At 39.2% G+C, this 25,922-nt stretch overlaps 2 protein-coding genes across 3 annotated transcripts; one reads left to right on the top strand and one right to left on the bottom strand.

Moving 5' to 3' along the window:
- The first annotated feature begins 5,370 nt into the window (after nucleotides 1-5,370).
- LOC132987303 (collagen alpha-2(VI) chain-like) lies at nucleotides 5,371-17,730 on the top strand. Of its 2 annotated transcripts, none has more exons than XM_061054283.1 (28): nucleotides 5,371-5,502; nucleotides 6,633-6,777; nucleotides 7,274-7,884; nucleotides 7,999-8,019; nucleotides 8,114-8,179; nucleotides 8,284-8,337; nucleotides 8,420-8,464; nucleotides 8,564-8,590; nucleotides 8,684-8,710; nucleotides 8,806-8,850; nucleotides 8,938-8,991; nucleotides 9,283-9,345; nucleotides 10,925-10,987; nucleotides 11,073-11,126; nucleotides 11,227-11,262; nucleotides 11,350-11,412; nucleotides 13,289-13,351; nucleotides 13,602-13,664; nucleotides 13,793-13,855; nucleotides 13,947-13,997; nucleotides 14,076-14,174; nucleotides 14,846-14,908; nucleotides 15,005-15,040; nucleotides 15,136-15,181; nucleotides 15,260-15,412; nucleotides 16,288-16,743; nucleotides 16,827-16,865; nucleotides 16,936-17,730. In XM_061054283.1, the coding sequence occupies exons 2-28, from the start codon at nucleotides 6,639-6,641 to the stop codon at nucleotides 17,535-17,537; spliced, it is 3,102 nt and encodes a 1,033-aa protein (XP_060910266.1). In that variant the 5' UTR covers nucleotides 5,371-5,502; nucleotides 6,633-6,638; the 3' UTR covers nucleotides 17,538-17,730. The 2 variants fall into 2 exon arrangements, with proteins under 2 accessions (XP_060910266.1, XP_060910265.1); XM_061054282.1 differs by having other exon boundaries at nucleotides 6,633-6,786.
- On the bottom strand, nucleotides 17,674-25,852 carry xrcc5 (X-ray repair complementing defective repair in Chinese hamster cells 5). The gene is made up of 21 exons (XM_061054284.1): nucleotides 25,582-25,852; nucleotides 25,107-25,220; nucleotides 24,810-24,993; nucleotides 24,022-24,070; nucleotides 23,760-23,882; nucleotides 23,093-23,272; nucleotides 22,606-22,720; nucleotides 21,600-21,738; nucleotides 21,381-21,493; nucleotides 21,177-21,239; nucleotides 20,950-21,087; nucleotides 20,779-20,869; nucleotides 20,312-20,439; nucleotides 19,893-20,089; nucleotides 19,568-19,658; nucleotides 19,344-19,413; nucleotides 19,076-19,185; nucleotides 18,734-18,830; nucleotides 18,465-18,532; nucleotides 18,277-18,351; nucleotides 17,674-18,101 (listed from the first exon to the last, which is right to left on the bottom strand). The coding sequence occupies exons 1-21, from the start codon at nucleotides 25,594-25,596 to the stop codon at nucleotides 18,087-18,089; spliced, it is 2,175 nt and encodes a 724-aa protein (XP_060910267.1). The 5' UTR covers nucleotides 25,597-25,852; the 3' UTR covers nucleotides 17,674-18,086.
- Nucleotides 25,853-25,922: the final 70 nt, after the last annotated feature.

Raw genomic sequence — 25,922 nt, 5'->3', positions numbered from 1 at the left:
AGATTGCTGGTGTTAAATATCAATATTACTATCAAGAGATTTCTTTAAGGTTTATTTTTATTGAGTACCCACAAATGCATGGGCAAGAATGTGGTTTAGACTTTTAGTTCCTAGCTTGTGCATTTGAAGGTATATTGTTTTTCTACTATGGACGTCATAAGTAAAACTTTCTCACACATCTAATGAAACAAAAGTCATATAACAGCTCATGTTTCATGGGCTTTTTAAGGTCTCTTAACATGGCTTTAACATCTTTTAGCCTAACGTACACAGCTTTTAAAAACAATTCACCCTCTCTATTCTCTTTGAATATTTTGATTTGCTTAGACTACACTCATAGTATAAAGAGTAACACATGTTACACATCTAAATTAAACATCTGTGCTGTGCTTTGGTCAAAATATAACTTGAATCAAGCACCAGAGGAGGTTTGTGACCCTGTATAAACCAGCTCTCTCAGAATGCTCCGTTTTGGTGTGTGTGTCTCTTTAAATGCAATGAGCCCCCCCTCAGTTTTCCCAGTAGACATCACTCCTCTGTGACGAGAAAAAAAATGGCGGACCTGCAAAGTTTTGCTCTAGGCTGGGGGTGGAGTCCATGGGTGGAGATATCAGGGGAGGGGAGGTGGATTTTCTTAACATCTGTGTTGTAAGACTTATGCAGACCACAAACAAAGGACTGGATGGGTTTATTTCAAATTTTGTGGGTCGGTAGACACTCAGGTTACCCAAATATATGTTCAAAAACACTGTAAAAGTGGATTTTTCAGAATATGACCCCTTTAAGAATTTAAATATACTTAAAAAAAATAGAAAAATTTTGTGTATTTTACCGTAACAGTGAACGATTTACCATCACCCCCCTTTTTCAGAGTTCACTCTGGGTGTGAAGACTTATTATTTGGGTAAGAAAATCCGAAAAACAAACATTTGGGCAATTTAGAAGTTCCTGTTCAACTGCACGTTTGAAGGCTGTGGGGAAAAACCTTCAAACGTATCACACAGGAAAATGACTTCCAGACAACAAGTCTAGAGCTCAGATTCATATCCAAGACTTCTTGCTATACAACATGAAACACAGCGAACCTCTATCAGCCTCTGTCATTCAGACACTTCAGTGTGAATACAACCATTACTTTAAATAGTTCTTTTATCTGAAAACTTCAGTCATGTGGAAAGACACTTTTACAAGAGAGGCGCTGATTGAAAAGATGAAAGACATTCTGTTCTTTGTCATAAATGGTTATCAGTAATACAAATAATTCTCACCAACATGCTTTGTAGCTTCTGTTCTCCCCCTGGTGGCACAATGATATATTGTTATTAAGGGTTAAAAAATAGTTTCTCAGAGTGTTATGAGCTTGATATTTGCACCAAAACAACAACATTTGTTTAATGTGTAGCAGACCCGGGTCGCTCCTTGTGTACACTTTGACTTACTGGCTTGAGGTCTATAATCTCTGTACATCTTACAGAATACTTTTGGAGATTGTATGTGACATGAAAGCATGATGCTGCTCATTTCAGGCATCACCTTCAACTCAACATGATGCAGCAAAATAAACACATGTTGATTAACTGCATATGAAAATATGTAGTCAGTTTAGCTTATGTGGAATATTTATACTGATAATTTCGTAACTGTAGAATTTCTGTTAATTCAAAATAAATGCAAGAAAGACATGAAGAAAAGACAATAGACATAACCTCAGACTAACTGCCAAATCTATAAATCTACGTAACTGCCTGACCTTCAAATCATAAATTCTTAGTTACATTTTTATACAACAGTGATGGTAATCAAACATTATATGTGAATGCTATAATTATTATTATTATTACTAGACTTGCAAAGATTATAATTCTGCTAATATGTAAGTAAGTGAAGTATTTTAACTTGAAGTCAGAGGGGAAATTGTTTGAAAATACTTTACTTTAAAGCAGTTGTATCTACAATGATATTATGAAATATGCTGCTATGTAAAGCTGCAGCAAACAAAAAGAGAGATGCGGTTAAGGTAAAAGAGAATACGCTCACAGTCTTAAAGTCTAGAGCACCTCAGTAATAAAAAACAACAGGAACCATAATCAAGGCTATTTAACCATTGATAAAACATAGACCCTGATTACACTAATAATGGAGGAGGCAATGTTGCTTTTACTTGTAAGTACCTCTGCACCACTGTTCATAACAGGACCTCCCTTACTCAATATTTCAAATATAATCTGCAAAGAAAAAAACTAATTCTGTGTTTTATAATGCATTAATGCATATCTAAACAGTAAACAGTATGATAAATGTACTTATATGTAAGATGTATGAACACCCTGGTTTGTGAGGTCACTAGTGTTTCTCGCTCCTCTCCTCATGTTGTGCACAGCTGCTCCACCTGTGAATGTTAATCTTGATGCAGTAGGCATTTAAAAAGAGCTGTTGCCCAGGAGAAACAATCTCAGATCGCCTGCCTCCCTCTTAATCGCTCACTTGCTCACTCAGCATCTCTTCAGAAATGCAGCCCCAACCCTGCCACACACACACACACACACACACACGCACACACGCACACACGCACACACACACGCACACACACGCACACACACGCACACACTGCATCCTCACACTTGGGTGCTCTGCAAACAGCAGCAGCACTATGTGAGCAGGTCAATAGGCGTATCATTGCGTTTCTCTAATTGAGCCCCTGATGAGGAACTTCCTGCGCTCCCTGCCTTTGAATGTCGATAAACAGACATCGTTGCACACTAATGCATTCCTGCTGCTTGTCACATAGTGTCAGGGAACAGTGTGTTACCTGATTAAAATACATCTCTCAAACTAAGGCATATGCATACATGTCTATCCCTAAAAGTGCAGGATTCCTGTATTAACCTTTTTTTGTTTGCACTGTATATTTAACAACATAGGTTAACAGTATCTGAACAATGGGCCTGCTTTCACATTCTTTTTAAGTGTATCAGTGAACATATATTGAAAGGTTGTTTTTTTTCTCGCTATTACCTCTAGAATTAAATATTTTAGTGGTAATAGATCTGGTTTTCCAAGTAGCTTCCTCCCAAAGTAAAGTGTGTGACTGAGAAACCAGATTAACCCTGTTTGTTTATGTGAGGGTTCAGCTTTTCTCGTCTAGCCTGCACTATCCTTATATGCCTTTCCAAGTGCAGCTATACCTCAGTCCCCGTATTTTACAGTATATATGAATATTTTCATTGATAGGGTTTTGTTGAAGCATTCATGTACTGATGGGAATATCCAGTGCCATCAGTTGGAAAATAAGTAATTGATATTTCCTTGTCCTTAGCTAAGCACTGTAACTAAGAATGTTTTTTGTGTTTTATTATTTTTGTATTAAATGACTGATAGTGGAAAACGTACACTTTACTGAATACAGTATATACACAGCATGGTCTGTAAAGTGCATAGCATAACATTTTCACCACATCTTATCTGTACTTGCTTTTAAATACTAAAGTGTAATGAAGCATAGTTTCAATCATCAGATACACAGAGTGACCTTGTCACAGTCACCACAGAGGGGACACATCTCTGCCCTTGATTTATGTAAAAAGAAAATGAATAAAATCATGAAGGCATAAAAAGATAGGCAGGTCATCAGTAATCATCTGTACAGCATCCAAGAAAAAGTGTCCTTCAAAAGACAATGAGAAATTGATTTAACGTCTTATCTCATGATGCAGTGTCTGTAGTGTCATTAAATGCAGAGCACCATGTCTGTTTTTTTTATTGATATGATGTTGATATGATTAACCCAACCTTAACTGTGTAATTACATAAAGGTTTAAATTAAAGCATCCATATCTTACAGGATATTTAGCAAGCCTCCTCTTGAATCCCAGATTGAAGATAGCTGAACTTTGACTTAAAGATTCTTTTGAAAGTTTTGGCGTTCTAGCTTTGTGTATGTAGAACGGGTCAAGGATGTGAAGAAGAACACTGCCAGAAAGTTTACATGTTAACAATGTAGGGTTGTTACATGTCAAGGATATACCCAACGTTTCAGTGTGAGTAACACTGGATTTAAACAGGAACAGTGTTTATACTGCTCTGGGCATCTTTAAGTAAATCAATAATTAAGTTACTGTTCTGCAACCATCATATCATAAAGTATAGTAAAGAGGTATTTAAATAAATGTTACTGATGATGTATCAATGTGTTAGTGACATTTTACTCTTTCAGCTTGCTATGGTTATGTTGTTTTTGATCAAGTACCATACTTTGAGAGTTCTTTTTTATTTTTTATACATACAGTCTTAATCTTTACTGTAAAAGCAGTTAAGATGCATTGACTGAATCATTTCACTAAAAACTTCACTTAGGTAGGCTAAATAACCATGAAAAAATTACACTTTGTTTGTATAGTACAGAAGAGGATTAAGGCCACTGAAAACAAATATTTTGGTTCTGCCTTTTCTTTTAGGATTCTGAGAAAAAAAAATCAGAATAATTTTTTCTCAGAATTCTGGCTCCGTCAGAAGAAAAGTCAGAATTATGAGAAAACATATTTCTTTGTTATGAGAAACAACATTATTTATTTTCAGTGACCCTAATCCTCTTCCATATATGTGCCCATATTGCCGCCTCTAAAGTCCAGTAAATTGTTGTATTTTCAATAGCATTTGATTGAGTTTGATTTCAATTAAATGAAAAGTGGTTTGAAACATCCTGGAAAATGTGAGATTAATTAAACATTTCATATAGAAGAAGACATATTTGGTGACAGTGGACATCATTTATATTAGACATTTGGTCATTTTTGGAGAGTTGCTGCAGTCAAATTCCTATATGACATCTCTCACGCTTAATGGTCTGTGAGTGTGTGCAGCTCTCTCCATGTAAGGATATGCAGCAGTGGAGTCCAAGTGTTTGTAACACTGAGCTTTGAGAGAATAAGTCACTGACACTCACATTTATTCTGCCAAATCGAGCAGATAAATAGACTACTGCAGCGCGTTCTGTTTAATTAAAACTACTCTATTTTCTGGAATAATGTCTGTGGTTTTGTGACTGCGACATCTCGTTTGACTCCTGCAGACAGTCTGTTGACTGAAATGATCTATTTCTTATTTATTTTTAAGACAACTCTTTTAACAGCTTATAACAATTATTTAGGACGTATTTATCATGATTTTAATAGAGCCACTTGTATGTGTGTGTTTCTGCTGTTGTTTTTTTGTGTCTAGCACTGATGCTCTTTTACACAAATGAAGTTCCTAACGGATAAATAAAGTTATTTGAATTTACTTCCAAATGAAAGTGACAGTAGGCCTGCGCGTGAGTCGCTGCGCGTGCGCCCCGGAGGCGCTCGTGCGTCAGTGCTGTATAAAACGGGCGGCTCCTCGTCCAGAAACTGACCCCGACTCTCTCTGTTGATATGGCAACTTCCCGATTGAGATGATTATCTCCTGAGTTTCCTGACAGCCTCAAGTCGCTGTTTGGGTTTTTACTGTCTACGTGCAGTCGTCGAGGTGAGTCACTTTCGATTTGAACTCTAGAAAGTTTTCCTGCATTAGAAAATAGCTTAAAAATGCTGTTTATCTGGTCGGCAAAATACTTTCTGACAGGATACGTTTCTCAAATGAGTCTTCAGGTTTTTTCTGCACTTTACTGGTCAAATTTGTTTTTGGAGAGAAATTGTTAAATTTGGAAAGTTATTTTTGCACCTTGTTCCCTCAAAATGTTAGCTGTATTAAAAGTACAAATTTCTTAGCAGTAAAATTTAACCTACTTTTCACACAGAATGGCCATCTTCAGAGTTGTATGATGTTATTGAAGAACTGGACCACAACGAATCAATTTTATACCCTATATATGCCACGTTATAATGTTGTAGGTAATGGACTTTTGCCTGTTGTATAGCAATGCATTTTTATAGTAAAAAATGTAAATTATTAATTTGTAAAGTGAAGTTGGTAACTTTACATGTTTTTGAACAAAGGCAGTTGAGTAAAAATAATAGGTTTAAATTATGGGATAAAGAAGATTAAAGTAAACACTAAACAAACTGAACTTACACTCTAAGACAGCACACATGTCTACTATTGTATTCTTTTGCCTTATCTATTTTATTATCTTCTTTATGTTTCTGAGCAGGATCTTTAGGCTTTATTTTATTTTGTTAGTCATTGATGTTGCATTATGGGGCTTTATTCTTTTAGAAAAAGTTTTCCCTATCTATAGCACATTTTTGTTTAATCACTTAGCACCAAATAGTAATTCATCTTTGGAGGGGATTTCATCGCACAAACCCTAACATGGTCCTCTGATGTCTTTATTATGTTTAATCACTCTTGACATTAAATATTTCAGAAAGCCCTGCTGTGGATTTTAGTGTCACTAAACGAGACATGTAACATCTCTAACGTCTTTTCCAGCTACATCTTAAATATTCTCCTCTTTCCCCACACAGTCTGGTTATTCACTGACATTGTTTAAAACACAGATAAACATTCCTGAGCTCTGCGGAGATGCCTGCTGTGAAGACTCACTTTGTGTGACAGCTACTTCCTGCATTAAAAAGCAGTGTTGGAGTAAAAAGTAAGCCTTCAAAAAAATGATCTCACTCACCTCTTGTTGTGTTGTTTGTTTGTTTTTGCAGGATAGAATGGCGATGATTTCAGGGTTCATCTTTCTATGCATGCTCCAAGCAGTAACCCTTCAAGGTCTGACACCTCGTGGACCCCGGCCATTCCCTGGACGAAGTGACAGCCCAGGACCGACTCAGCCGCCTCTCCCACCTACAGGTTGTCTGAGTGAGTTTCAGAGAGTTATTGTCAGACGATAATACTAACTTTATAGCATGAATGATTGTAAACAAGATGTTTCAGAGTACCAAAGTGAAAATGTTACAACAGTTTGCATGTATAATTCTCAATATGCAACGCTTAAAAGATTTATTTTTGGGGGCTTTTTGCCTTTATTCGATAGGACAGTGGATAGAGTAGGAAACTGGGTAGAGAGGATGGGGAATGACATGCGGGAAAGGAGCCACAGGTCAGACTCAATCCCGGGCTGCCCACATGGAGGACTATAGCTCCCTTGCACGGGACGCAACCTAACCGCTAGGCCATCTGTGCCCTGAAACTAACACTTTAAAACTAGAATACTTCCACCTGACGTTGAAGAATAACAATAGTACTCTACTGCAAAGTACCTCTGAATTATACAGAAGTACAGCACGAGTGAAACACAGCAGAGTAGTAAAGTTGTTGACCTTTTTGTCCATGTCGTCTCCTCTAGCTCGTATCATGGACTGTCCGGTAAAAGTGTTTTTCACCATCGACACCTCAGAGACCATTGCCTTACAGGAGTCCCCACCAGGGGCGCTGGTGAAAAAACTCAAGGAGTTCACCAAGATCTTTGCCCAGAAGTTGGCTGATGAGGAGTACAAGGGCCAGATCAGGATCACGTGGTCAGTAGGAGGCCAGAACTTCTCCCAGGATCAGTGGGTCTTCAGCCAGTTCACAAATAAAGAGAACTTCATCAGGAACCTCGCCGGGGTCGATTACCAGGGCAAAGGCACCTACACCGACTGTGCCATCAGAAATATGATCAAACAGTTCACCCAGTACAGCTCAGGGACCAACGACGTCCTCTTCTCAGTGGTCATCACGGACGGGCATGTGACAGGAAATCCATGTGGGGGGATAAAGGCGATGGCAGACAAGGCTCGAGAAGAAGGAATCCATACTTTCTCAGTGGCGGCGTCCAAGATTATCGATAAAGTAGGGATGAGGGAGATAGCCAGCTCTCCGGTTGAAGTGTTCAATGATGACATCATAGCTGTGGATATTGTCGAAGGAAAATCGAGGATAATGATCGAATCCATTGATCGTATCATAAAAACCATGGTGATCTAAAATCTTTTTTCCTGTCTTGTCTTGTATTTCATACTTAAATTCAGATTTTGACTACATGCCACTGTAAAGCTCTTTTCACAGACTTTTGCTTTGTTTTCTCTGCAGAAATATCAAGCCTATTTAAAAGTAAGAAAGACTATACAACCATTTTTGTATGTCATTAAGTATACTAATATTTAAATTAAATCTCTTATTTACATTTAACATTATATTCTTGTAGTGTTACAAGCCTAAATGCTTTGAAAATCCTGGGATCCCTGGACCACAAGGGTCTCAAGGTCCAAAAGTGAGTACTGACAACAACAACAAAAACATTTCTTGTCACTGTCTACTTCAACTTTTACAGAAGATTGTCTTGTTTACATGTCGATATTTCTTCTATTTTTTTAGGGTCTAAAAGGAGGCAGAGGACAAACGGGGCCAAAAGGTCAAAGGGGGAATCAGGTATGATGATATAAGCAGTATTATTACTCCTTAAATTCTGTACACTTTTCATTTTAATGCTAAAACAAATCTGACATTGCAGGGGGATTCTGGCATTGAAGGTCCAATCGGACAACCCGGTCCCAAGGTTTGCTGAAGCCCACTGATTGTGTTTGCGACATACAAGAATTGTCATTTTTGACTCAAATGCCTCTCTCTAATAAATGTCCTTCTTGTTGCCATACAGGGTATGATTGGTTTGAAAGGTGACAAGGTGAGGGATACAACTTTAAATATCTTCCAATCCCCCAGCTGTCCAATTGAATAAAATGCTTTTGGGACTAATGGCTCTGTTGTTCTTTAACAGGGTGAAATAGGAGCAGATGGAGCAAAGGTAATTTATTTTTCTTTTCATAATTCATCTTATTTTGTTCCTGTTTGCATACTGATGTTAACTTTCTGTCTGTGTACTAATGTCCACACTTTCAGGGAGTGGTAGGAGTACCTGGCATGAATGGAACTAATGGTAGAAAGGTGAGTCTTCATTGGACAAGGACAAAAAGACCAGTTTACCATGACTGTGATATGTTCAGTACACTGACATGAAATCATCATCTTTAGGGTCATATGGGCCGTATTGGAGCTCCTGGTTGCAAAGGTGATCCAGGTGACAAGGTATGTGTAGTTGTTTTTTATAAAAAAAAATATGTATAAGAGATGAGGACCATAATGCAAAATAGCTATAATCTCCAAATGTTTAATGTGGAAATGTTTGGCTAAGGTGAGAAAGTTTAACTAATTAATCATTTATAGTTCCAATTTTGGTATAGACATCTCTTTTTTTTTTAAATATTTATTGGATTAAGTAACACATTTATATCTTCTAATCTATCAGCTTTATAGCTGAAACTATTAGTATACTGGTTTACTGAACCGTATAATCGTTTTTGTTTTTGTCTCTAAAAGGGACCAGATGGTTTCCCTGGAGATGTTGGTGACACTGGGCCTCCTGGGGACAACGGACAGAAGGTCTGTATTAAAAACTCAACACATTTCTCTCCCTCCTTACCTCCAGGGGGAAATTAATGTCAGAAGCGTATTTCTGACAGTATTCACAGAAATCCATTTAAAGTTGTTTTAACATTTCATTTAAACCCTAATGTTAAACTAGCTGGTAGTGTTTCAGAAAAAGTTAGACAGTCATCAAAGTCATGTCTTGGATAATGTATAGAGAGCAGGTTGTTTTAGTGGAATGGAACACAGAGAGGGAGCAGGACCCCACACAAAGTCTGTGTATGTGTGTGGGATTTTGTCGTGCTCGATATACTGTACATTATCCCACTTATTACATGACTTCAGGATTCAATGACTTGACCCAAAATATTGATCAGGAAATTATAATCTTTTATTTAAATATATTTCATAGCTTTACAAACAGTTTGTTAGAATCTACAGGTAGAGCTGCGTCCAGTCTTTTGACATTTTCTTTTCCTTTCATGAGTCTTTCAGACACTTCTGGGTCCCATACCCTTTCGGTTCCACGCTTACTTTTTTGGCCAACTATCTATTTATAGATGGGTAGATTTCTCTGTCATAACATTTTTTCCCTCTTTTCACAACTGTTTTCGTTTCACATCCTAAACAGACAAGACGTCAAAATTAACTGGACTTATTTCCGTGGATTGATATGATTACAGTTAACTCTCGAAAGTCTGTGATTAGAGCTGTGTCCCTAGCAGCCGCCCACTTTTCATATTGACGGTTCTTTCTTCTGAACAATGATGTGCTATTGAGGGATAGAAGACCGTTGCTATGCGCAACTGGCAAATCAGAAATTTTACCATTCACAGTAGACGCTTATTAGATTCATGTATCCTCTGGTGACCATGGATGTTTGTGTGAAGAATTGGCTCAACGGTGGAGGGAGAAGGCCTGATTAGTCTCCATCTGTATGTTTACTTGTACTTAACAGCACACAAACAAGCAGTTCCAGCTGGTTTTGGAAAATATCTTTTGCCTAATCCATCAGGTCCAAGCTGAAATGTATACCAAACTAAAGTCTAAGCACAAACTCTCTCTAAGGATCTTTTAAACCTTCGAACAGGAAGCCTCCAGACAAATTGGAGTAAGTTTAATACCACCACATCGGAAATGTTATGATGTTAGCTCCCTGGATCCACAAGTCCTTGCTATGCTAATATATTTTAGCCAAAAAAGCTAGACCCCTTAGCATAGCAAAGATAAAATACTTGCCTTCTTGCAAGGCATGCCATAGCATCTGAAGTAGTCTAAACAGTTTGGATAATCTCTCCGAATAAACAGTAAAAAAAAAAAAAAACTGCAATTAGTCATGCAAGGGCTAAGGAGATGACTCATAGATAATGGCATGTTTGTCGGTGTTTAACTGCAACACTTTTGTCCGGTGTACTAATAGATGTACATTCTGATGAAATGTGGTTACGTTCTTTTCATCTTGTTTCCCACAGGTCTGGTTCCTGATGAGATAGGAAAAACCTTGTATTATTTGTTGTGTCCTGTACACTTGTAGATGTTTAAATGTTCATTAGTGATGTCATCAGTCATGTATGTTTGTTTTTTATTTGTTCAGGGTGATGCAGGTTTCCCTGGAAAGTCAGGTCCGCCTGGTGCTAGGGGGGACATAGGACCAAAGGTAGAAAACATGACAGAAAACTCATCAGAAAGATGAACATGATTCTTCAGTGAAAAAAACAAAATAACACATCTCTGTTCCTCAGGGTGAAAGAGGAAATCCTGGAAATCCAGGGCCACCGGGAAAAAAGGGAAATGTGGTACTGTGAAATATTATTTCATTATAATTATCTCTGTAGTGTACTACTGTAAGTTAATATTTCTACACTGACCCTGAAATTAAACTATTACTTTTTGTAGGGGATTCCTGGAACTATTGGACCAAATGGCGAAACGGTATATAAAGCTGTTTTTTAAGAAAATGAAATAATAATTTGGAGAATTTGCTGTCAAATGTAATAAGTATGAAATTAATATTAACAGGGAAGGAGAGGAAACGAAGGAAAGAAGGGAGCCCAAGGTCCTGACGGGATAAAAGGAGAGAGGGTAAGTTCAGCTCTCAGAGAAAGTTGTATGTTAAATTCATCAAGTACTCATTAATAATTTGAGTTTGTATACTGTCCCCACACAAGCAACAGCCATGGTCATAATAATATTAACAACATCTTCTGATGATCCATACTTCCACCACTTTCTCTAAAACTTGAATTCCATTTGGGCTAAAGGATTTACAGATTATCAATTTGGTGGTCAATGATGAAGATCATAATGATGAAGACCATTATGATGAAGACCATTATGATGAAGATCATAATGATGAAGACCATTATGATGAAGACCATTATGATGAAGATCATAATGATGAAGACCATTATGATGAAGATCATTATGATGAAGACCATTATGATGAAGATCATAATGATGAAGACCATTATGATGAAGATCATTATGATGAAGACCATTATGATGAAGATCATAATGACCTCTTAAAACACATTTTTGCTCATCATTTGCTGAATCAAAATTCCATGCACTTGTTTTATAGAAAACAAATTATGAAGAATTCAGATTACCGAAGTGGTCAACTTCATTGTGACATCCTCCATCCATCCATTATATATCCTGCTTATTTCACTTGGGGTTGCAGGGGGCTGGAGCTGACCCCAACTATCATTGAGCCACAGGCCAGGTACATCCTGGACCGGCTGCCAGTCAATCACAGGACTGACATATAGAGACAAAACAACCAGTCATACTCACATCCAGAGTCACTAATTAACCTAACAAGCATGTCTTTAGACTGTGGAAGGGAGCCAGAGTACCCGGAGGGAACCCACACATGCTCGGGGAAAACATGCAAACTCCACACAGAAAGGCCCTGTCTGATGGGGATTCCAACCAGGAACCTTCTTGCTGTGAGCCAACATCCCTAAGCACTGCTCAGCTTTGCATCCTGACATCATACTCCATTCGATCTGCAGAGTCCCTCTGCACCTTTAAGAAAAAGCTAAAGACCCAGCTCTTTCATGAATACCTACTAACTTAATGATGATGGTCTCCATATTGATGATGATGACACCTGTGTGTCCAATCGGACTCAAAGCTGATCGTTTGCTCTTACTGACATTGTTCCCTTTTTTCTAGATCCTTGCTTGTGTTGTACTTACTCGCTTTGGATAAAAGCGTCTGCTAAATGAATTGTAGAATTGTAGAATCATACAGTACTGCATAAAACACACCTGGTGTCATTGAACACAGGAAGACATGGGGAGATTGTGACCACATTTCACATTTGGACAAACAATCAATCGCTCGCACAAATCTTGGCTGGCCACCTTTGAACCGGAAATATTCTGCTGCCGGGGTTTAGGAATTTGAAAAGACAGACAAGTCCAAGGAAAGGAAAGCAAATGTTAGTAGTTGGCGGTTGCATACCATCTTGTATTTTAGTTTGCTACTGTAGCAGGTTTGTAGCATTGAGAGCAGTTTCATGTTAAAAACACTGGAAAAGTTGTTGAACACAATACTACAGACCTTCATCTGAAACATGACTAAATGTTGTTTCTTAAAGAAACATGCTCAGAGGAACATATGGGAAAGAGATTTGGCATTTGATATCTAAAAGAGACAAATATGTTGTTGAGAAAGAAACACCAACAAAGCAGACTGGATTCCTAACAACCTGAAAGAGACCAGCCTCATGGGTTTCAAACCCCTCTCTGGGGTTTTTGTTCTGACAGAGAAAGATTGTAAACACTTCCTTGCCCAGTATAATTACACTCTGAGTTGCTATGGAACATTCCTTTAAATGATTCTGAGGAAAATCCTTTAGATAACTCTTTGTTTCCTGTTGGTGTTTGTATAAATCTATTTGTGATTAATGGTGCGGTGCAGATTCTGACACTTTCATCTATTTTTCCAGGGAGAACGAGGATCACATGGAGGCAGAGGTCGGTCTGGTGAGGACGGACTCAAGGGTGCAAAGGTGAGGGGGTCAAGCAGTGAGCAGATTTTGGCAAAAAAACAAACAAAAACTCAGCCGTTTTTCCAAGGAAATATAATAACGCAAGTTTTGTCTTCATGTTGCGAATGTCCTGCCAAAACAAACAAAAACATTGTTCCCTCTTTTACAAATGCACACTTTTTAAAAGTGTATCAGAACTATGCTTGGCTAGATTTTTATCTGCCTTAGTAAGTTTGAGTATGTCGGTGATGTTTCATTCAATCTCTTATAGGGAGACCAAGGACTGCCTGGACCGAGGGGTCATTCAGGAGAAACAGGGGGCCCAGGAGAAATTGTGTGTACTTTATAACATCATAATCAGCGACATTAAGTGCTCATTGTCACAGCTGTGTTTTAAGTGGATTGTTAAGAAAATTATTTATGTAAATTACAGAGCATTTACAGTGTCTTCTGTGGTTCAAGGGCACTGTGGGAGATCCTGGAGACCCTGGACCAAGGGGAGACTCTGGAGTCCCAGGACCAAAGGTGTGCCAAACCTTTCTGTCACTTTAAAATGTAAAATAACGCTATATATATATATATATTTGGATATTGATTATTTTTTTTCCTTCTAAAGGGTGACAGAGGAAGACAAGGATTTAGCTATCCTGGAGCGAGAGGAGCCGCTGTAAGGTTATCCCATTGACCTCATGAAATTCATGTTTGTTTTAAAGTCTACTGAATTCTGAAACCTGAAATTTTTCAGGGAGACAGAGGCAATCCAGGAAGAGCAGGACCGAGGGGGGGCAGAGGTGACTGTGGTGCCAAAGGACAACCTGGAGATAAAGGATCTCTAGGACAACCTGTAAGATTCATCACACAAGTTTCCAAATAGTTTTCATTCTATTAGACAGGTTTTTCTTTTCCATGTCTGAGATTTTTTCCCCTCCACTGCACTTAAACTGACTGGAGCTCGGTGCCTGCAGCATTAAGTAATTGCTTTTGACAAGCTCAGAAAGCTCACGAGTAACATCTCTTTCCAAAAGCATCCAAAGAAAACTCTTCATGAGCAGTTCTGTGGATTTTTCTTCAGCATCAGGCCATTGCTTCTGGAAGCAGGTGTTTAAGTTTAGAGCTTAATCCTCTACAGAATAAGTCTCATTGAGATAGGATTGCAGTTCAACTCCAAACATTACAGACTATCAGCTGATGAAAACTATAAAGATGTGCACTGCATTGTAACAGATTTCAATGCTAATGTATCATTTTTAATTTGAGTGAAATAACCCTATAGAAAGCATGTTTGATAAGATATACGTACTCTCATCTGAACTTGATTCATCTGTTCGATTACAGTTTAAACTACTTTGTTGAGTCATCCATAACAAAAATACGACAACTTCTCAAGAACACACACAATAAGAAGAAACCATTCAGAATTCCTCTGGGACTTCCTAACGATAGGACTTCCAAAGAAGAGTAATATTATTCAGAGATGAGTCATTTCTCCTGAATTTTCTTTTTTTTGTTGCACAGGGGGAACCAGGTCAGCCAGGTGAGCCAGGACACAGGGGACCCAGAGGCGACCCTGGACCTGATGTAAGCAACAGCGAAACCACTCAAATAATTGTTTGACCATGCATGCAAATTTAAGCTCTAACTGGTTTCTCCTTGTATGTGTGTGTGTGTGTGAAGGGAGGCCCAGGTCCAGAGGGGGATCCTGGCCTCACTGTGAGTAATATTTTAAAAAACATTGCAGTTTAAAGGTCACTGTTCTTTATATGTCCTTGTTTGTATTACGTCTAATCTGCATCCTGTCACTGCAGGACTGTGATGTCATGACTTATATCAGGGAGACGTGCGGTTGTTGCGGTAAGCACATATTGCACAAAAACAGATTTAATATCTAGTCTCTTCTACATACTGATCCTTTACTTTTTCTTTTCTCAGACTGTGAGAAGCGCTGTGGACCTCTGGACATTGTATTTGTGATCGATAGCTCAGAAAGTGTTGGGCTGACAAACTTCACCTTGGAGAAGAACTTTGTTATCAACACCATCAACAGGATGGGGTCTATGGCCAGTGACCCTGACTCTGTTACCGGTACAGTCGAACAAAAACAAACCACAACACAGATGTACAGTACCTACAAACGCTTTAGCAGACACAGTTTCCAATGACAAGAAGTAGAGGCTGCCATAAGGATGAACAATTTCCAATGAGTGAATCACATAATCCAGCTCTAAATACAGAATAGAGTCACCGCCAAAAAACATTTGGACTGGACCACATGGCAGCGCACTCTTCCTTAAACCTGTGACTGCAGTGACAGCAGATTGTCCACGTTGTGTATTTTCAGCCTTTAAATGTTTTTACCAGTAAATAGTCTGAATGAGTAAGTAACTGTAACTAATGATGATTTACTTTCAGAGTGATGTGAGCATCAATACACCAGATTTAAACTAAAAACATATGTTATGCAGGCAAGATTTCTTTGGATAAAATGATCATTCACAAAAAGAAACATTGACTCACTTTAGCCTATCATTAAATGAGTGCCTCAGACTTTCAGATTAGACTGCCTTTCTTCACAATGAACTTTCTAATCAAGACAGTCATTTATTTAGAAGCTACTTGTGTCCCCCTGTTTCTTGAAGAGAACCTGATTCTTCAAATTGTTTTGACCCAGTGCAGTATTAGCTTCAACCTTCTTTCCATTGATTCACTTTGTTTTTAGTCAACTTCATATGAAGCACCACTTGTGTATGTTTAAGTAACTTAAAATAGTCCTCAACAAATGCACATCTGTTTAAGAAGTATTTGCTTTATAAAAGTAAAAATATCAATCTGTGACCTACAGTATTTTTAAGAGAGTACTGAGAGCAGGACTAGCATGATTGGTTCTGGTCTTAGAGCCTATCCTTACAACCTGATTTATATTTTTGAAATGCACGACCTGACCTGTTTGCCTCTTCTAGGTACAAGAGTCGGAGTTGTCCAATTCAGTCACAACGGGACTTTTGAAGCCATCCGTCTCGATGACCCAACGATAAACTCCATGTCTGCCTTCAAAGCGGCTGTGAAGAATCTCCAGTGGATTGCTGGAGGCACCTTCACGCCCTCAGCTCTGAAGTTCGCTTATGATCACCTCATCAGGGACAGCAAGAGAGCCCAGGCGAAAGTGTCCGTGGTGGTGATCACAGACGGTCGCTTTGACCCCCACGACGATGAAGATCTGCTCAAATACCTTTGCAACGACGACCGGGTGGTGGTGAACGCCATCGGGGTTGGCGACATGTTTCAAAGACAGCAGGATGATGAGATCCTGGGGTCGATAGCGTGTGACAGAAAGGAACGTGTTGCTCAGATGAACCGCTACATCGACCTGGTGGCTGAGGACTTCATAGAAAAGATGGAGACAGTGCTGTGTCCTGGTAAGCCTGCACACACACATCAGTGATAAACATGGTTCTTCTGAACTTAAATCTCACCGATGTTCTTTTGAATTCCCGTTTAGATCCGGAGATTAAGTGTCCTGATCTTCCCTGTAAGAATGGTAGGTGTTTTTTCATACCTAGATTGCTATAATTGATCGCAGCTCAGCCAATCATTTGTTTCTTTCACAGAACCTGATGTTGCTCCATGCGTCCAGAGGCCGGTGGATTTGGTATTTCTGCTTGATGGCTCAGAACGCCTCGGGTTTGAGAACTTCCGGTACGTCCGCGAATTTGTGATGGAGGTGGCAGACCGGCTTGTAATGGCACAAAACAAGACGGACCGTATGCGAGCTCGCTTGGCACTCACCGAGTTTGGCAAGGAGAACGAGAACCATGTAGCCTTCCAACTCACTCATGACCCCGCTCTCATTGCAGCAGGCATAGCCCGCCTGCCTTATTTGGATTCCTCCTCAAGCGTGGGGCCCGCCATCTTACACGCCATCGACAACATCCTGAGTAAAGGAACGACTCGGCAGACCAGACGGAACGCGGAGGTTTCATTCATTTTCATCACAGATGGCATCACGGACAGCAAGAACCTGGAGGAGGCGGTCAGTGCCATGCGTGGGGCACAGGTTGTCTCCACGGTGATGGCCACAGGAAGTGATGTTGACCATCAAGTCCTAGCGAAGCTGGCTATGGGCGACAAAGACGCCATCTTTATGGTCAAAGACTTCTCACGTCTAACCCGGTCCAGTTTGTTTGAGCGTTTCATCCGGTGGGTATGTTAATCAAAGCATGGATGCAAACATCATACTGGTGCTACACTGTACAATCTGCTAATTAATCCACTGCACTGCTTTACTGCACTTATCAGGAAAACTGTATTCATCCTCAGTATTTTCATATACAACAGGACACGTCCAACATGTTTAATCAACCATTGAGCTTTACTGATTTTAATAAATTTGTTGGGACACTGAAGCGCTGTTTGCCTTTCAAGTCAGAAAAGTGCACATCCATCATAAGATTTAAATGACTTCTTGTATTAAGACATGACATTAATAAAAAAATAAAGAAATGTGACATTTAAAATTAAACGCCTACAAAGCCCCAAACATACAGTTCTTATGATACTTTTTTGTAAAGACTCTGGTGTAAACATTAGTTGAGTCTAGCTTTCCTCTGCGCAGTTAAATGTAGTTACAAAGTATCAGGGGTCTCTACGTGGGAAGCAGAACAATGGACGGCTGATTGGCTTTGGACTGGCCTGGCTGAATGATTGCATTCTTCTCATTTCTTTTGCGTGTCCACTGCAAACTCTCCCATTGCCTCCCGTCTTACATCATGTCCAGCTGCACAGGAAGAGAATATAAGAAGAGACGTTTAGACTCGGGAGTCTATCACATGCCTCTATGAGCCAAGCCCATCAATAAGCACAAAGAGTGAAGCAAATCAGACAGGAAATGCATTCTCATAAGTTTGGGAGAAACTTCATTAAACCCTGAAAATATGAATAGAAACACTTGCCAGGTCATCCAAGTCTCCTGTATCTTCAGCCGGTGGTGCAGCTGCCTCCTCTTTCTTCTCCTCAGAAACCAGAAACTGAGGACATTTAATTACTGCAGTAAGAGATCTGTTTCATGGTAGTTTAAAAAATGTCAATCTTTCAAATCTTTCCTAGACAGCTTCAAAAGGGGAAGATTTTATCAAGTCACCTGATTAGCTTCGTTTTTGGATACCGTGCTTCCTTCAACCTCGTCCTTGCTGATCAGAGTTATGGCATCTGTCAATCAAATAGCAAGAGTCAAGTCTGCAAACATTAAGCTCCTTAAAAGGGATTAGGACTCAGGCACCAATCAGATTCCTGTTTTCTATTGTTTACATATTTTTGGACTTGAAAAACTATGTGGAAACTTCACCTCCTCTCGAGGGAGGAGTGATTTGAAAGGAATCCTGGAGCCCTGAGTAAAGAGGCTTATCGCACCTTGAACAAGCAGGTCCCAGAAGACCTCCAGCCCTCTGTTTGGGATGCTTCTTTTCAGGGATTGAAGGTAGCTGTTGTACAGATCTGCATTCTCCAGCTGAAAGGTATAAAAACATTCAAAAATGCATTTATGAGTCTCTAACAGCCAACAACTACATACAGGCACAGAAACTCATAAGAACTGGCCTCTGTCCAAGACACTGTTATCTCAAGCTGAGTCATAATCTCCGCAGCGAAGCCAAAACTTTACGTCCCCATGTCTCTAAATTATTCCAGAGACTCCTAAAACAGAAACCCCCGCATCATCGTGCACTCCCAAAACTGAAGATAGTGAATGTTTACCTTAACCGACTGCTCCCTAAAAGCCTGGATACAGGTGATGCTTTTCATGAAGTAGTGTGTGTTCTTGTTGCTTAGCAACTGCTCTATCCTGTGAGTCAGTTGCTGACAGGCTGGGAAGGACGCAGGGGTCAACACATCCAAACAAAGAGATAAATACAATTACAAGGGCTGTACATGAGTCATGAGGGTTTAGAATACCACCAAAAAAAAAAAAAACTATTTATCAGATCAGCCGGAAAAACAAGACAGAAAAAAAACTGGACCTCACCCTCTCCGAACGGAAGACTCTTCTGCTTAATCAGAGAACGGAAATCTCGGGCTGGATCAACGCTGCCCACCTGGTAAAAGGGTTTCAAATTAGCAAGGAATTAGGTGAAATGTGAATTTTTAAAGTGTTTAAACAAGTGGTGGAGTGCTTTATATAAAACTAGTAGTTTTTAATCAAGTCTTTATCCCTCTAGGATTATTCTGCCCATGCAGCTCCCTTCTCACCGAAGTAACAGAGCCTTCAGCGATGTCAGCCAAGTTAAACTCCTCCTCTTCGTCATCTCCTTTGGCCTTCTTGGTATCTGGCTCCTCAGAACTATACATAACAAAGAAGGTCAGCTAGAATTATTTAAACCATCTTAAAACTCAGCAAAAACCTCCACACACACAGAAACATTTTCCTAAAAGTACGGTAAGATTAAAATGTATAGTACTTAAGTATATTTAGTGGAATTCCAAATGCTTTTATAAACTATCGAACACAGAAAAGTGTCTCTACTTACAGTAACAGCTTTAACCCGGCCCAAACTTTAATACAAATCAAACTCACTCTTTGCCAAAAATCTGAGCACTCGTCTTCAGCTTCTTTTTCTTCTCCACCTCAACAAGGGGAAACTTCTTTTTCATCTCCTCCAGTGAAGCCCGGCACTGTTCACTGATGATATCAGGGCGCTCAAGAGCAGCCTTCAGCCACGGCTCCATTGGGGGAAGAGGGGTCCCTGGGTTCACGGCCCGATGGTGCAGACACTGAAAGAAAAGGTTTGGTGTGGGGAGTTGAAAGGAAGAAAAACAGACTCCAGCTGGTGAAGCTCTAGTCAGACACATGCATGTTTTTTTTGTCTTAATGTTATTTTATTAAGCTGAAAGTGACAACCACATCTACTACAAAACTTGGGCCACCTACCTCGGCTTAGAAGACATGAGTAATAGAGCTTTTTGAACTTTCACACACAAGCTGGACTGCAGTACCTGGAAGTGCCTCTGGAAGGCAGGGTTGGGAATGTTCTGGACCTCGAACAAGTCCTTTTTTTCTTCATCTTCCTCCTCAGTCAACATCATGGAGTCAATGAGAGAGTCTACTATCGACAGCTGAGTGTCTAGATAAACCACATAGCACATGATGTCCATTTACTTAAAAACAATGCCTATAAGATGTTCTAACAATTCAAACCTGCAGAAGCAGTAAGTAACAAAACAGCCATAGCCATGTGTGTGTGCTCCTGGAGAAACAATGTGAAAACTACTTGAGCCATTCCTTTTTTGCACAAAGCAGCAGTGTCATGTGTACACCTGCAGCTTTAAAAATGTAAAGTGCAGCTGTTATAATCATGTTATAATGAAAGTCTACAATCAGTTCAACACAAGTGTGCGAGTTTGAGACAGTTTGCATCAACAAAGAATATCACATGAATATGCCTGATGTGCACAAACGGTACCTGATGGAGTGAGCTTTTTGTTGTTCTCAAGAGATGGAAATGTAAACTGTCTGAGGTCTTCGGTGAAGGGCAGCTGAACATACATCAGACACTGTTGAGGCAGAGAGACGGACCATGAACTCTGTGCTGTTTGCCGGAGGATTCAGCGATTAGACTTAGACGTGATCTCACCTCGTAGTCTTTGGTGATGCATGGGAAGGCTGCTCCTACTTGAGGGTTGCTGCGACGGTCGTAGGCGTAACGTACAATGGCCACCATGTCCAGTTCATCCAGTGCTCGGATTAGAGCGGATAGTGCGACTGCAGCATGCTGCTCGTAAACAACAGTGGAAACAAAAACTAGTCAGTAAACAGCTTTAAGTCTCTGGCATTTTAGCCATTTTTTTTTTCTTTTCTTACCTCGTCATCTTTGCCAGGAAACATCTTGATGACTTGACTCCCCATGAACTGATGGCGATGCACCTGCAGGAAGTAAAGACAAAAAACACCAAACTTTACCCCCAATTTCCACAAACTCTGTTCACACAGTGCCACGGGTTTGCTGACGGCGCTTGTCCCGCCTGTGCATTACTTGCCACATGTGTGATAAAAAAAGGACAATACCTGGCTCTGTTTGGTGAAGCCGAGGACAGCAAAGCACTTTCCATCATGCTTGTATTTCATCTGGTCTTGATCTACTTTGGCGAAGGGAACGATATCACTTCCATAACGAAAACCTGCAGACAAAAAAGAAAAAGGAGAGTCGCCATCTTTTAGACTGTTGTTTAGAAACACGTCAACATCAGACAATGACTTGAAAAGAAAAAAAAAAAACCTTCTCACCTTGGATGGTATCGTCCTTCTGCACCTCTGTCTCATTGTCGTCATCCAGACAGTAGACGGTCTCTCTCTTCACGTCGTCTCTCTTGTTGCTTTGAGCGTCCACCGTCGTCCACGATTTCTTAAGTTTCTCTTCGGTCACCTGGAAAAGAAAACCTTCAGCTTTCCTGGCAAACTTTATGTGACTGTTATTGATCGTTGCCACCTGTGTTTTTACTTCTTTGGTATTGTTTTAGCCTTTAAATGTAATGTATCCCTTCCTGTATTCATTTTACTGCTCTTAGTCCTTTTTAAATTCCAACTCCTTTTAGCGTTTAACTCTTCAGCCCTCTGCTGCTTTATTCATTTAACCTTCTCTCGTTTCTTTTCATCTTCATTCTTTGCTTACAGCCTGTGATGTGATGTCGTCCCACTCTCCTTCAATTTTTATTTTAATTTTGCTCTCTCCTGGTTGATTTTAAACTAATTTTCCTTCATTGTATTGAACTGCCTCTTCTTCATACCTGCCTGTTGTATTTTATCTTATTTCTGTTATTTGCATTTATATTATTTTTGCCCTCTCTGTTTGGCCCCTCTATTGATCTCTGTTCTGTTGTTGTGTTGCTGTATTTGATTTGTCTGTGACAGCACTTTGTAAACAATTGTTTTTAAAGTTGCTATATAAATAAATGTATTATTATTATCATTATTGTGTTTTTTTTGTTGAGTTATGGGGACTGGCATCGCAAATTAGGCAATAAATGCTGCAGTGAGTGCCAACAGTCTACTTCATACTTGTCCCTATACAAATAAACATTAAAGAAAAGAATAACCATATGAAACATAGTAAAGTGAAATGTATCTGAAGAACTTATTTTACATGTAGTAAGAGAATGAGCTAAACATACAACACTACTGTACAATACAACCGGGTTCAAATAACACAAAGAAAATAGGATGTTATGAGTAACCAGATGTTATATTCTTCTTTAAACCAAAGCATCAGATGTGTAATGTCCAGTAAACTTACTGCTTTGTATCCAACGATACGGATAGACAGAGCGCTGCCAATGGTGAGCTGACAGGGCCAGGCCATGGGTCTCCTCTCTATACGCTTGAACATGCAGAGCTGTTCAATTGCATTCCTACAGCGGGAATAAAGCACAAGGAATGAAAATAAATTTCATAATGTAGCATGCAGTTAGAGAATTAAGAAAACATTTTCAGAGAGAAAAACATGTGAAAAAAGCAGAATCTTAGGGCCGGGAACTTCCTGCAGTATTGGGACAAATGGATTGTGTTTTTTTTTTTTTTTTTACATTGAGAGGTGATAACTAAGCCACTATCATATGAATTGATGTTGAAGTGTATTTCCATCAGTAGAGATATCTAGGTTGTGTGGATGACCAACTGTTTGTTATATCTGTGTGTTGTTGTTTTTACGTTTGTTTAGAAAAATGAAGTACATAAAAAAGAAGGATGTGACACATGATGGATATCTGTAGGAGCCCTCCAACCTGAAGGTGTAAATTTCCTCCAGGCCGTCCTCCTCATCCAGGGTAAGCACGATGTGTTTCATCATGTCCAGACCATCTTTCTGTTCACTGGTCAGTCCTTTGCCTGTGCCGTGATGACCAGGGCCTCTCCTGTCTCCATCTCCTCCACCTTCTTCATCTTCCTCTGCAGCGAATGGCAGACTGAAAAGGAGTAAGATTAGGTTTCAGTTAATACCATAAAAGTTTGTATAATAGACTTTACAAGAGACCAAAGTCATTGTTGTTGGATTGATTAAAGTACTTGTCTTATATAAAAAGTATTAGGAGATGAGGGAAACTGTACATGGGTTTGTAAATAAGCTTGTATGAAAAACGTCTCAAATGCACTTTGGACCTTTAAATAAATTATTCACTAATTACCAATCATTAGCAAGATAACATAACATTACACCTTATACTTAAGTTATACACAGTGGTGTTTTATCTCCTTATTCACTGGGCCACGCCTCTTTACTTCTATGAATATCATTCAAAGCACATTAAAAGCATCACAGACAGATGTGAATGTTAAAGTCATCGATAAAAGACTACAAAATATTTTCAAATGCAGTACATGACAGCCTGTGCAGTTTGGATGGATTCTATTAGATTTAAAAAGGACACTTTGTTTTATGTGTCAGAAACTTACAAAAACTGCAGGGTGATGTTAGCTTGTTTCAGGTTCTCAATGATAACGTCAAGGTGCTCAGAGCTGGCCTGAGTGTTGAGGTCAGTCAGGAGGGCAATGATGAGACGATCAAACTTTTTGTCTCTGAATAAAAAAAATATGAAAAAAACAGGGATACATCCGTGTTAGGACAGAAATGTTAGAAAAATAAACATCGAAAAGAGTGGACAAATTTTTTTTTTTTCTCTGATGAGTAGGAATTCTGTTTGAAATCAGAACGTACTTGGTTTCTCTCTGAAGGAGATCCATGCTCACGACGAGAGCATCCAGCCCTGATAAAGAGTTAAGATGCTAACACATTCTCAAGTTGTGGAAAAGAACAGGTTTAAGGTTTTAGCTCTCAAACTATTAAATCAACAATGATTTAACCAACCTAAAACTGATCTTTTTATTATCAAAGATGTATATTAGATTTTTAGTATTTATTTTGATCATCCTTATCATCTATTTGATGTTAATATGACCTGAATGTTTTAGGCTTTTGGCCAAGTTAGACTAAACTGTTAACTTTTCAATTAGCTTAAAGTGATAGCACAGCAAACATACTGGGTTAAAATTAATCAAAGATAAAAATACCATAATAATATAATAATAAAATAGTTTCACTTGTGATGCACAGTTTATATAGGGCCATTTATAATCCCCTTAATTCAGCCTATCACAGTTGTGCTTGAATATATCTATTTGGTTTTCATTTTGCATGGTAAGCACATGTACCATAACTTCTATTTTTTATTCACTATATGATAGAATTCTTGATTAGAAACTGATCAACCAGATAAAAAGTATATAAATGTAAATCTTACATATCAATACAATATATATCGTCGAGCCTCAGAAGGTGGATCTGATTCAGTTGTCATATAAAGTTACAAAATGTTTCCCCTGATAAGAAACATTTGTATTGTGAGTAAAGATTCTTCCACTGCTAATTTTAAATTCTAATTAGATTCTTATGAATGTGAACTTCAATACTTCATAGAGCTGCAAAGTCATGGAGAAAAAGGATACAATCAGCCTGCGAGCCCTGTGGATGGACCTGATTCTGTATTTCCTCCAGAAGGTCAAAATCAGGCATCATGAGGTGACGATGCACTGAGATGTTCTGGTACTGACCATCCTTATCCAGTGGGTTATTTGTGGAGTCCGTGCCAAACAGAACTAAAGCCAGTTCATCCTTTGTCTCTGCAAAAACCTGTCAAAAGACATTTTCCATTTGTGTCAAAGACGTCTGACAGAGATCCATAAAGTAGATCTTTGTTGTTTTGTAGTTTTTGGAAGGGGCGAAGTATGACAGTATATCTTTACCTGGCGCTGGACAAACTTCTGAATGACTTTTTTGGCAAGTTCAAAGGGAGGCTCTTCACCCGGGGCAGAGTTGGACATGGAGAATCCCACATCCATGCACAGCACAGAAGCTGACTTCAGTAAATACAAAATTACAACATCTCAGGTAAAACATTTTCTGTTCATAACACAGCCTGAATGAGCCCAGACAGGAAATAAATTTTATTGTGCAAAGGCAGGCTTGATTTTGGGCAACTATTTGTTCACACATAGTGAAACGCAGTACACAATACATTTTGAATGGGACAGGGTGGAGGGGGCGTGGTCAGGACGCTTCAGTCTAAACATGTCCCAACATGTCGCCCACGTCAAATGTAGAACCAATGAAGACACAAACAATGTGTTTATAACGTTATCAAGCAGACATTAAAACACCACACAGGTTAGAGCTGTTAGGGAGGTAAATTCATTAAAAATCCAAGAGAAAGTTACTTACTTTAGAACCTGCCATCTTCTTTTTCCCTCTTTCCAAAACCGCGTGTGACTGTGTTATGGCTCCGGGCAGAAACCGAGAGCGGAAGAAACAAAACGGAGGTTCCTTTTTACGGTGATTACGTTCCTGCAATAAATCTTACAGAGATTCAACGGGTCGATGGTGTTGGTTGTTCGCCATAAATTACTATAACCCTGTTCAACGAGCCATTACTGGACCTCTATAAAGCGGTGACAGTTTCCGTAGGGGTTTTTCCAGAGCTGGAGATGAGTCTGTGCAAAGAATGAATACATTAATAAGATGTAGGTCAAACGCCCTCTTGCGCTTCAAATAGACTCTGTACA

The sequence above is a fragment of the Labrus mixtus genome, chromosome 13 (genome assembly GCF_963584025.1).
Source record: "Labrus mixtus chromosome 13, fLabMix1.1, whole genome shotgun sequence".
Lineage (NCBI taxonomy): Eukaryota > Metazoa > Chordata > Actinopteri > Labriformes > Labridae > Labrus > Labrus mixtus.
This window is presented reverse-complemented; position numbering and strand designations above follow the sequence as displayed.